The sequence below is a fragment of the Oculina patagonica genome, chromosome 12, assembly GCF_052425735.1.
Source record: "Oculina patagonica isolate OP01 chromosome 12, crgOcupat, whole genome shotgun sequence".
In the NCBI taxonomy this organism is placed as follows: Eukaryota; Metazoa; Cnidaria; class Anthozoa; order Scleractinia; family Oculinidae; genus Oculina; species Oculina patagonica.
Window position 1 is genome coordinate 28,296,268 of NC_135769.1, and position 12,383 is coordinate 28,308,650.

The window sequence follows — 12,383 nt, forward strand, 5'->3', positions numbered from 1 at the left end:
TGCAAACAGGTGTTGCTTAAACCACAAACTCGAACAGCAAACGCAAAAATAAGACAGAGCAACCCCTGTGATTACTCATCTCTAAGGATGGGCCGATACAAGTTTTTCATACGATATTTGCCTTTTTTCTCGATATCGATGTTATGACGTCATTTCCGTCCCGACGTCATTAGTATGTCACGTGTTAGTCTGACCAAAGGACAGTCCTGGCATTATAAATGTTAGCCATGAATGTTGATTTTTTGTCTTTTTGTATCACTGTGGACTAAATCAAGTCAAGGCAATAGAAAAATTCAAATATTGACAAGAAAATCAATATTTGTTTGTGCAAAATCGCATTTTTGAACCTCAGATGCTGACCAGAAGACCGCAGGCTCAGGTCACGCGTGTAGTATCGAAAACGTATCGAAAGTATCATAAAAAAACAAAATATCGGTGTACCGAATATTTGTTAATTGGTATCGAATATCAGCCCATCCTTACTCATCTCGCTGATTCTTGTGTGACTTGTGACTAACAAAACAAATTTCGTTTTGTTTCGTTTGCGCCTCCACTTACCAAGTGTTTGAAGAGAAGCTTCGCTCTTAGGAATCCGTGCTTGGGGTCCATTAGTCCCCAGTCCATCCTCACATCCCAAACGTACGTGTAACATGTGCTCACCAACGCAGAGAAGATCCAGAACAAGAAATAGAAATCCATTTGTTGTTTACCAGTATTCTCTGTTAGTAAATAAACAGAACAGAAAAGTATTGAGATAAAACACGTATAACCTATGACGAAACTGATTTTTTTTGTCTGATTTTTTTGGGTCGAATCTGTCAAGTTTGTAGTTAGCGGTTACTTAACTTCTATTTTTTTTATTTCCGCTAAAAATCTCAAAAACAAAACCATAGTTATCACTCTGGCCAGTCACAAAGGACACGAACAATCCAGTGAACCTATCAAAACTTGAAGTAAATACACGTAGCCGGCACGAAGCGCGGGAAAACGTGTATGAGCGTGTCACGATTGAGTTTGGGTTTACTTCTGATTGGTCGAGAAAGTGGCGCCAGTTTTTTGATCCAATCAGTAAGCGTAGTAATGTAAAACCAAAGCAAACAAGAATTACTTTCAACACTGAAGTAAAAAATCTCTCTTTTTGGGTAAATGTTTCAATGGTGACAAACGGTACCTTTGTTAGTTGTCGCCACTGTTGAAAAGAAGACAACGAAGAAAGTCGTGGCGTATTTTCCAGCATTGGCGACGTGTGGAAACTTCTGCTTGGTGTCATTATATCTGCGCAGACTCTGTGCGAAGCGCCACCAGGCAGGAAGGCAAGCGAGCAGCGGTCTTAGCCCGTATAGTTTGCTACCACATTGACTACGATCTACAGAAGAAAGAAAAACATCTCAGAGACTTGAATCAGTGCCTTGCAAGTTGAAATCGATTAAAAGCAAAGATCTCAAGGAATTGGCTTTTGGTCTCATATATAGACCAGTCCCTAACGTCTCTCTTCCGCGCGTCCTTTATAGGGGTTGAGTCCAGGCGCCTGGGTTCAACCCAAATATGTATTTCTGGCTGTCGTTCGCCGGAGAGAAACGACAGCTGGAAATACGTTTGCGTTCGCGGGCTAATGGTATTTAAACTCGCCTTGAACGGAGTAATAATCCAGCGCGTAAAAACACGACAAGTACTCCATGTCTAGTATGGCAACGACGAGGCTGTTCAACTGATCAGCGAGCCAGAAATCTGCAAATGCTACGTGGTGGAACGGCGCAGTCAAAACTCGCCACTGAATAAAAAAAAGTAACAGTTTAGTAAAGAAGTACATTCGGTAGCCATTGTTATACCACTGCAATTCGGGTCAGCATTGCGCTGAGAAGATCGCAGACGTTAAAAACGGTGCAGTAAAACGCAAAATCACGGCAAGAAAAAGTTGCTTTGCTCACTTTTGGTTCGCATCAAAGGTGAGACAAAGATGGATGATCACCTTTGACACAACTGTCAACTGCTAATGTCAACTGGATGCCTGGCTCCATAAGCCCCTATGGTTCAATATTCCAGGCAGCCAGTACTCTTACTTTATTTTAATTACTTACTTTATTTATAATTTTTAAGTGTCAAAGGTAAACAAGTCCTTTGAGATCACCTTTGACAGGGATTTGACTCGCGTTAAAGTTGGTAAAGATTTGACGCAAGCCAAAGGTACCTTTGACGCTAGCGAAAGAAACATTTCACTGTTCTTTTGTCACACCTTTGATAAACGTCAAAAGCGTATCACCTTTGATCAAAATCAAAGACGGCCTAAGTCATAATCAAAGGTATCTCAAAGGTTTAGCAAAAAAGGGCCTTTACCACTTTTACCCCAAGTCAAAACTAAGCCAACTTTTCGTGACGCGACAGTGTTATGTGCCACTTACCAATGCCTTGAGAAGCCAGAACCTCGCGTGTCTGAAGCAGAAATTCAACGTGTTGATACCAAATACCAAAAAGAAACACGTCAATGCTATTGGATGGGTGTAATGAGGAATTCCAAACTGGTCCGAGAAGAGAAAAACCACAGCACTCGCGCCCCATATAACGGCAAAGCACATAGCCATCTGTAGAGGGACGTTAAATTAAGCATTTGTCAAAGTTACCACGTCTGAAAGATTAGCCCTGTCCTAGTACAAACCCAGATCTGCTAACAAATGACGCTGGAAACTTTTGTATCAGCCATGCCAGCTGGCTTGTTCAAAGATTTGATAACGCTATCTAGCAGATTTGCGAAGTTCGAGAAAACAGTAGATCTCTGATTAGCTGAGAATTTTGGCCCGGCTTCCGGACTCTTCATGTCAGGAAGTTTGAATCGTGGATACTAAATGAGCCACTTTGGTCAGTCATCGTCAATATGTTGGCGGAATTGCAGCAGAAATAAGCAATACAAAACAACTTCTTTAAAATTGGCATAAAAAACATCTACACCTCTAGACTACAAGAAAAAATAATTTACAATCCAACTTCAAACTAACAATTTTTCTAAACAAAATGTTTCATATCAATTTTCGAGTTTGCGTCTTAAAACATTGCCAAATTTTAAACCGCGAACTGTCTTCTCCAGGCCTCTTACCTCCAACACTCGAAGAGGGCAGATATGCTTTTTTAAGTCACAGATATGGGCGTGGTTAATCCCCACATATGTCCAGCCATACAGGTTTATTCCAAAGAGAAACAATTCCAGTATGAAGAGAAACAGTCCTCTGTACATGCGGAATGCAGGCTCCCACTGGATATCATTGTCGGCTTTGATGGCTATAAAGGTAAATAAGAGAACCAAAGTTAACCAATAAGGCAGTTAGAGCGGTTTTCACTTGAGTGTCGAAAGAAATGCACGTGTGCTTTGGTTTTACATTACGATGCTTGGTTTAAAACACTCGCGCCCTTTTTCAGCCAATCAGAAGTAAACTCAAGACCAATCGTAACTCGCTCGCTTATACGTTTTCCCGCGCAAAGTGCCGGCTACATGTGTTTGCTTCGCGTTTTGATTGGTTTTACACATCCCCCTATTAGCCCTTTTTACAATACCGACTTTGAGCGCGCACACTGGAGTACCTAGTACTTTTCTGAATTGGTATTGGGAAATTGTTTGCATGGAATGGACTACCATCCCATCCAGGAGTAGTAGAAATACTGTTAGTTTCGTAACGGACTGAGGCTGGCACTTGACTTACTAGCACTACCCTTTCGATGATAAACTTCCTACCTGCAATAACCAACACAGTAAACAACACAAAGAACATGCCGCTCAGAAGACCAAGTCGAAATATTATCCAAGTTTGGAAGTCCTGTTAGAACGAAGAAAGGACAAACGTTTAGCCACAATATTTCGTTGGTGCAACGCTGCAACTCTTTGTAAAGGAACACGACATACCTGAGTATTTGACTCCGTTCCATGTAAGCCATTTGCCGGCTCTGTCTTCTGATGATAGCTCTGGTCTGTCATCTTAACGTCAGCTTCACACCCCTGGCATGAGAAAATAGATGAATGAAGTGTTCTTAGAAGAAAACCAAGCCTATTTTTAAGTTAACGAATATGATAAGCTTTCTAGAAAGCAAAAAAGAAATTGAATGAACACGAATAAACTCACGTAAAAAGGTACTGTTTCATTTTTCTTTTGATTGGAACCAAAACAAATAAAGCAGTTACCAAAGCAAGCCATGGAATTAACACCTTGTAATTTTTTCTCTACTTAACCAAAACTAACTGAAGAAAGAAAACCTTTGGTACCAAGGTACGAAATGGCAAAGACAACAGTTATGTCCCTAACAAAACGTGACCGACCGTAGATTAACACAGGGCGCTCCCATGTACAGTAGGCGGCATCGCAAAACCTGGTAAATCACTTAAATTCGTAGCCTGCGAATACAGCCGCCTCTCATTCGCTCCCGCTACTACGTGCGAAAGGCGAATGAGAGGCGGCTGTATTCGCAGAGTATAAAATTCGCCGCTTTGAGACACAAGGACGACAAAGCAAGACGATTGAGGTAGCTTTACGTTTATTGTAAACTTAAATGTAAATATTACTAGCTGTAGTTCAAGCCTATATAGGATCATATATAGGAACTTTTCGGTCAGTCCCATACATTTCTTTATAATTTTGAAACGTCAACAGTCGCTCCATTTGTGTGGACGCCCTGTAAGATGAAAAGGGAAGAAAGAACAAGAGCAATCCAGGAGGCATACCACCACCGGCGAGCAGTAAATACGAGCTCAGAACGCCTGGGTACCAGAGGATTTTTCTTGCGCGCTGCGGGTTACCCTTCGGCGGCCGAACCTCTGGCACCCAAGGTGGCGTAATACCGGAGTTTTTCCAAAATGTTGATCAGTAACCGGATCCATTTCTAACCGTTAAATAAAAAATACCCTTTGTCATTCTGGTTTGTGTAAATTTCAATTGTTCATAGTCTAACTATGTTTTGTCCGACCTCTACTCTCAACGAACTTCAGCTTATTTATTCCCAAGTCAAAATTTCAATTCTCCTTACTCATTCTTACAAATTTCTGAAGCGTTAGTACAGAGAATTTGGTAATGCATCAAGACAATACATTATTCCCCAGTTGACTATTTTCTTTATTCTCACCACCGGTCTGTTTCAAAACGTGTTATTATTGTAAGGAGAAAATAGATGTTTATATTACTCTTGGGAATTGACAAGAAAGTGTCAAAGAAGCATAAATTATTTTTAAATTCAAAACAAAGCAAAATCATCAAGTGACAACGGAAATTTGGAAAGGTCAAGACTGTGACTACACGGACTCAAATCCTGCACCGCTGGGGGCAAAGGCAAACGTCAAAATTTAAATCCCCTGTGTTAAAGAAATCTATCGCGCACACTAAACGGAGCATTCAAGTCGTTGACCAAACTGACCAAACTGTACAGAAGAAACAACTAGGCCTCTTTTCATATTCAAATTTTTGAACTGGGGTATTTAAATAGCTGATTATTGTTGATGCGTCGCACGTTAAAAGCTATCAGAATGTGATATATTCAGTAGAATGAAATTAAAAATTTACCTGGTAGGCTGGAACTCGTGCGTAGCCACGACTCAAAGCTTTCTCCCGCTTCTTTTCTTTCGAGTCGTTGTCCAGGCTTTCCACAACCATCATCAGAGCTTTGAAATGCATCGTGATTGTTCGCTGGTCGAAGTTGATCAATGAAGAAAATAAACAGTCGGGCAGAATATTATGCAATCAAGATCACTATACTGCACTGGACAGTCAGCAAGCGAAGGGAATTAAAATCGTGTCTTATATTAAGTGATTGTTTCTGCAGTGCTGTGGATTAATAAAGGAAAGATAGAGAGAGAAGGGCAAAGGAAAAGCGAGGGGCGAGTGAAGTAACAGAATACCTTGAGAAAATTTAAATACCGTATTGTATAATCTTTGTTTTCATTTATCAGTCACATGAATATAACCGACCAATAACATGAGGCAAACAAATGAAGTGTATTGTTCGACCTTGTTTCCGGACATCAATGCAAAGGAAAGCGGCCGGAAAACCTTGGCACGGACCCCAGGAAAATATAAATATTTTCGGTGGACAATAAACTATCTTCAAGCTGTTTGTAGTTTTAAAGGGTATTAAGCAACAAAATTAAAACTGTATCATTGATCATCATTTCCAAAGCTTAGTTGGTTTACCCCCGGGGGTTTACCGTATCCTATGTCAGGCGGTAGGTGGTTGGTGGGGGCCATCAGTACATAGCTAGTACATCACCGGATACCATGCCGGTGGGGTAAAAAGAGTCGGCAATCTTCATCTTACTGCAGATCGTTCCGGGACAACAGAAAACAGAGATTCTATCGATAATAAAGTTATCCTAAAAAGAGGGAACGAATGGGCCAAGCTTCGTGTAGCTAGGGTTCGGTTCCGCTATCAGGTCTCCTACAGAGAAAATGAAGTCACAAGTTACCGGTGTGTCGACGAAGCCACGGCGCGGCGTTACAAGATCTGGCCGCAAGACCGCGGGAAACGAGATCTTTGATCCCTGATTTCAGTTGATGTGTTGCAGCTTAATGCTCTTTGTTAGATCATCTAACTACAACCCCAGACAAAAATCTTGGGAAGTTTTGCCTTTTTGTTTCTCCCCTCCCCTATTCAATGTTGAGCGAAAAGCGACCTTATGCACGCAAGGGTGTAAAATGAGGGATCGACATTGATAGGGGGAAACCTACAGTAGTACAGAAATGGGGATTGCTAAATTGAATTAGTAACTCTCTTTCTGTCTTGGGTTGTAGGCTGATTATTGACTTACGAGTATTAATCATACCGGGACTGGGGATAGCCGTGTAACTGTTTCTCATTCGATGAGTAAGCAGCACCGACAGCCTACGTTTCATTTAACGCGAAGAGGGTGCTGCCTTTCTTTTGTTTTGGAAGTAGGCATTCCCCGCCATCTTGTTTTGATTTTGAACTTGGACTGGGTAAATTAGTCAAATTATGCCAAAAAAGAATGCTAGCATCGGGAAATGCCTATTTGGTAGCGAAGCGTCCAAGCAGAAATTTGCATGCAACGTAGTGATGTCTCTGAACAAATTCAAAAGGAAGCGAAAATATAAATCGAATCAGGAGAATAATGTCCCCTTATTTTTTTCTTCTTAAAATATTAAAAGAGGTTTTCCAAGTACAGATATCTTCAATCGGACCTAATAATTCAGTGAATATTTACCAAGGTTGAAAACCCCAAACATATAATGATAAACCAGCACTAAGTATAGATGGTTGAGACTGGGGAGCCGAGGTTCGCGAAAGATCACAAATCTTTCAGAATGGTCCGTAAAAGTAAGATTGCGTGACATGCCCAAAGTGGGTCACGTCTGCACAAGTTCTGGAAAGAAAAGCCCTTCATGTAAGAACCCCTGAGAAAATACACACGATGGTTGAATAAGCAGGTGTTTAATGAGCTGCAATATTTTAGTAGACAAAATAGAAATAACTACTACGAGTTCACAGACAGAGCTCCTCCAGTCAAAAATAGCGTTACAAACTAACTGGCTCTCTAGGGAAAGTTACATATTCCATTTTTTTTTGTAGAAAAATATTTGCGAGGTCTAACTATCCTCAAAATCTATTTCCCCGAGAGAAAGGCTTTTAAAAGAACTAGCATTCGCTTAATTGAAACCTAGTGGACTATACGTTGTCCTTTAATCATTTAAACTTCAAATCCTGTGACTAAACCTAATCATAAAATTTCAGATAATTCATTCAAGAATCCATGCTGTCGTCCATTGAAGTCGATGAGTGACTGCGGCCAGAAGCGGAAAGACCTCGGCTGAAGGAAGACTGCAAAGAGAACAAGAAAGAAAATCAGTTTGAGCATCAATGGGTGAAAAACATTTACCTTGAGACAATCTTGTTACAATAGGATCAAGAAATGGGGAGAGGAAGGGGTGCTGCTATGAAAAAGCCGATTCCAACCAGCTAACTTGACTGTGCAATTTCTAGTTGGGAGGAAAGAAAAATTGGAATAGTCAACTCTATTTGTTTCAGTGCCGCCTGCTTTTAGAAGTGACCACAAGAGAGGGTGTCCGCCTTAGAAGAGGCGTCTGTCAAGAGATAGTACAGGCAGGCCACTTTTACAGTACGCCAGTAATGCCACGATGAAGCGTTTTTGGAATATATCCATCCGGATGTTTTCAAAGAGTCACATGTCTTAGCTGTTAAATATATCATAAACATGTGAAAGGGAGAAAGAGTGCTTACCCCTTTCAAGGGTGTGCTCGAGTCTATCGGTTGTGGAGGGCGGCTATAGGACACCTATCCCACAAACAGTGCGGGTTAGAAACTCACTTCCGGCGGATGTTACTTTGCACACTTCCGTCCTTAACTTAGAAACCTGCACATTTTGCCGACGATCAGGTGAAAAGTCGAGCATATTTCGTAAGCTGCAACTTAAATTCAGTGTTTTGCGCTGAATAACATCGAGTTTTGTAAGCTTCAGAAAAGAAAATTGTTTGCAGTGCAAGTGTTCAAGTCAGGAAAAAAGTGTGCAAAGTGATTCGTAAGACATATTTTGCTCTCAGCAAAAGCTAAGTAAGGCGTCAATAAAGATGAATGGAACAGTGATCGAGGATGATCAAGGCAAAGTGATTAATGCAACAAATGGCAGGAGTTACGAGCTTAGTGCAGTAAATGACTTTCACTGGGCGAGCTGTGAGGTGAGCGAGGCACTTGTGACAAAAGTACGACGAAGTGAGGTGAACTTAGAATCGACTGACACCGCAAGCTTTGGATGCTTGAATCTCTCAGTGAGCGGATCAGTTACCTAAGTGCAATCTTCACTCATCGCCAGCGGGAGTCGGACTGCGAAGTCTCTGTGGCATAAACATGCCGAGAGAAACAGTTAATAATGATTACCTCAGTGCACGGTGCTGCTACTGTCGCAGCCAACCACCGCATCGCCCAGTGCAGCCTACTTATAAATACTAAATGTATGCGGCACCCTTTAAGATAGTCATTACCGGGACTGCGGTTGGGAAGGGAAGGTAGGACGAACACAGACATGTCAAAATGCAATGATAATGAAACAAAATATTACGTCTGCATTACGAGTGTTAAGTGCACAAGATGAAATTGTGACAACTTTGGTCGAGTACCTATCACAAATCACACGTGACGTCTACGCTAGTTTTCAGGGACGTTCACTAAATTAACTATACTTTACAGCGCCTGTCACTCAATTAAGTAGACGTTTGCATGTTAAATAGCCGTTAGAACAATAAACCATAAAGCAAGTGTGGCACCCCTTAACACTAAAATAAACGAACAGGGCTGAAAAAATAATAAAGAACATAACTGTACTAAGAGAGCATGTATATCAATATGAAATAACTCTTGATCAGCTAAGCATAAACAGAGAAGCACTAGCACAAAGGATGTTTGCAAAGGAATTACGAATATAGGATCAACAGAGAAAGCGATAGTCGATCACCAAGAAGTCAGACGGCTCGCCATGTCACTCTAAAGTAAACAACGAATTTGTCAGCATACCATCAACTTTCATTAAATCGCTGTACCTTGTAAGAGGAGGTTTATCAATTAAGCGAAACGAAGGCTTATTAAAATGAACCAAGCCAATTGGCATTGAAAGCAGAGGTCAGCTATCCGGGAGATTTGGCAAGAGGTTATGTTTACCTAACTTGAAGGTTTTATTATTGAAACGGGGCTCAACTTGTAGCAGAAACTACAGTCCACGCCACACAACGAAGACATGTTGCCAAGTTGTTTTGCCAATCACGCATGAGTACGCTGTAATCGCACTTTTTATCTTCTTTCTGATGCAAATTTCATTCTTTACTGATGAAGACAAACAATTACGAGGCAATATGTTTATAATCAATATTTACATTCCAAAGGAGTAGCAATTTTCACCTCCTTGTCGGCTCATTCATTTATGTAAAGCTGGCCATTGATCCGCCAACAAAGCCACCAGACATTTATTCACAATTGGCCTAATGAAAATCTCTGCCTTTTCCTTTGATTAAAGTTCAAATCTCGTGAAAAATGTTTAATTTCCGTTGATTCTGGGTTTTCTCATGGAATAATAACCTTCCATTACAACGCACTATCACAAACAAGCTTTATTTCGAGAAACCTAAGGCTTAAATTGGGTTCACATTATTGTAAAACTGTCTCGTAAGCGAATAGAATACTGACGGCAGTACCGATGGAGGTACTGTCAGGAGTACCCAAGGAGTAATTAGTGACATGGCAAGACAGAAGCAGTTCAGTGAACACACTGGCAAAACACAGAAGTTTATATTCCACAGAGAAAGTGATAGGAAAGAAGCTTCATAAGCAAACTGTGGATAAAATTAATAATAACTCGAGTATCTAGAGTCATTGTTCGAATATATGCTGGAGGATGGGGACAATGCATTAAAAGAGTGATATCTGTGGTGCAAAGGAGATAAAGGCCTAGAGACCTCTCTTGACGTCTGCCTTCCGATTGCTCCACCGCCAGCACTCGCACGGGCGCGGCTACGGGCCTTGTTCAGCGCGCTCTCAGCAGTCTCCGCACGGTCCTCGGCGTCCTCCAGGTCCTTCTGCAACTTACGCACTTTGGCGAGGTACTGAGCGGCAAGGTTCTCCTGGAAAGACAAGAACATAACACACGAGTGAGATTTGGAGAGTTTATGTTGATGGCCGCTAGTCAGGAGAGGAGAGGAGACGAGAGGAGACGAGAGGAGAGGAGAGGAGACGTACCGCGTCTTCCTGGTTGGTCTTGGTGGCCTTGATCTTCTTGTTGAGGCGGTCGACTTGGTCCTTGAAGTGCTGCAGGTTTTTCTGGTCTTCCTCTGCCTGCTGCAGCACATCTTTCAGACGCCTCTCGTTCTTCTTGCTGATCTTCTGGTTCTCTGCGGCGCGTCTGGTCTCATTGTCCAGGTCAACTTCCAATTCTCGAACCTGTGATCGACAACAGACAACAGACATTAATGAAGATGAAGTGTTCAACATGACACGAGTATGGGACAATCCCCGACGGGAATCGAACCCATGGCCTCCCAGATACCGGTTGGGCGCTCTAACCAACTGAGCTACGAAAGACTCGTTGTGAGCTAGGTTGATATGTGACACACGTCCTACATACTGCTAGGATCAGCAATGTCGAAATCATCAAGTTTGTATTAAATAATAAAGATGGTAAATTTTAAGCTCGGTAATAAATAATGAAGATGAAGTGTTCAACATGACACGAGCATGGGACAAAGAAAAAATCTGAGTCCCCGACGGGAATCGAACCCATGGCCTCCCAGATACCGGTTGGGCGCTCTAACCAACTGAGCTACAAGAGACTCATTGTGAGCTGGGCCATTTTACTAGGTTGATATGTGAGACGTAACTGATGCAACGTAGAAAAGTGCAAATAAATACTAACCCTCTGTTCTAGTTTCTTGATCTGGTTCTTGAGTGCTTTACCACCCTGGGCTTCAAGTTCCTCAAGTTTCACCTCGAGATCCTTGACCTGGCGCTCGGCTGACAAGCGGCCTCTATCAGCATTAGCAAAGCGGTCCTGGGCCTGCTGCAACTCTTGTTGTACGCGGGCCAACTGAAAAGACAAGGTTGTTACATTTGGTATGTTTTCAATAACGTATTGTTTTTACAAGTTAATGGAATTAACTGACTCAGCTAACAACAATGAGCAAGCATACAGTGGCGTTGTTTTTTTGTAGCCACGCAGTGTTTGCTGTGTTTGCATGCTTGTTACGGCGTTTAGCGTTCTTTTGCGTGGCATTTTCATTTTGGCTATTAGGGTGGCATTTAGGTTGTGCAAGTTTTCTGGACGGCCTTCAGTAGGTGTCCGACTACACGGGTCAGCAGACAGTGTCTTTTCTTATCCACTTCAGTTCAAGGTGAACAGCATCTTAATCAATGTTTTCACTTGGTGGCCAAAGCTAGAACGTGTAGTGATTGAACAAGTTAAGCCAAACATTACCTCAATAGCAGCCTTCTTAGCCCTGTCATCAGCATTCTTGGCTTCGTTCTCCAGATCTTCTGCCTCCTCTTGCAAGGTGTTGATTTGTCCTTCCAGTTTACGTTTGGCTTGAGTGAGCGTGTTGTTCTGAGCGGTGACTGCGCCTAAGTTGTCCACGGCCTCCTGTCTCTCCTGCTCAGCTTGCTTGCGAAGACGCTCGGCCTGGCGGAGAACAAAGGTTAAATAACAGTCAATGCTATGGCAAGCATTAGTACTTTGTTTGCACAGAACAATAAACTTAAAAACATAACTCAATTCTGGTTGGAAAATAAAGTGGTGCAAATTTTTTTATTATAAACATTGACGACTTCGGAAGTTGGTCAATACCTTGTTCAATTTTTACGACCGCCGAAGGTCACCCGAGATATTCCGAAGATTTCCGAAGTTC

The 12,383-nt window shown here is 41.9% G+C and overlaps 2 protein-coding genes across 6 annotated transcripts in view; both read right to left on the bottom strand.

The window, feature by feature from the left end:
- The window catches only part of LOC144632822 (solute carrier family 53 member 1-like), a 7,763-nt gene extending 1,889 nt beyond the window's left edge, over nt 1-5,874 (bottom strand). Inside the window, exons 1-8 of one of the 2 annotated variants that reach the window (XM_078491563.1) lie at nt 5,535-5,874; nt 3,890-3,982; nt 3,722-3,803; nt 3,089-3,270; nt 2,400-2,579; nt 1,630-1,771; nt 1,172-1,366; nt 559-719 (exon numbers count right to left, since the gene is read on the bottom strand). In XM_078491563.1, the coding sequence (XP_078347689.1) occupies nt 559-719; nt 1,172-1,366; nt 1,630-1,771; nt 2,400-2,579; nt 3,089-3,270; nt 3,722-3,803; nt 3,890-3,982; nt 5,535-5,645 (1,146 nt within the window). In that variant the 5' untranslated portion in view covers nt 5,646-5,874. The remainder of the gene's footprint in view (nt 1-558; nt 720-1,171; nt 1,367-1,629; nt 1,772-2,399; nt 2,580-3,088; nt 3,271-3,721; nt 3,804-3,889; nt 3,983-5,534) is intronic. The other variant, XM_078491562.1, reaches the window with a different exon arrangement.
- A 1,526-nt stretch (nt 5,875-7,400) lies between these two features.
- The window catches only part of LOC144632793 (uncharacterized), a 33,529-nt gene continuing 28,546 nt past the window's right edge, over nt 7,401-12,383 (bottom strand). For 2 of the 4 annotated variants that reach the window (XM_078491522.1, XM_078491521.1), the window contains exons 45-50: nt 11,957-12,157; nt 11,399-11,569; nt 10,726-10,926; nt 10,446-10,610; nt 8,224-8,277; nt 7,401-7,803 (exon numbers count right to left, since the gene is read on the bottom strand). In XM_078491522.1, coding sequence (XP_078347648.1) covers nt 7,726-7,803; nt 8,224-8,277; nt 10,446-10,610; nt 10,726-10,926; nt 11,399-11,569; nt 11,957-12,157 — 870 coding nt within the window. In that variant the 3' untranslated portion in view covers nt 7,401-7,725. Of the gene's footprint in view, nt 7,804-8,223; nt 8,278-8,785; nt 8,835-10,445; nt 10,611-10,725; nt 10,927-11,398; nt 11,570-11,956; nt 12,158-12,383 lie in introns of all 4 variants that reach the window. The other 2 variants (XM_078491524.1, XM_078491523.1) reach the window with 2 other exon arrangements.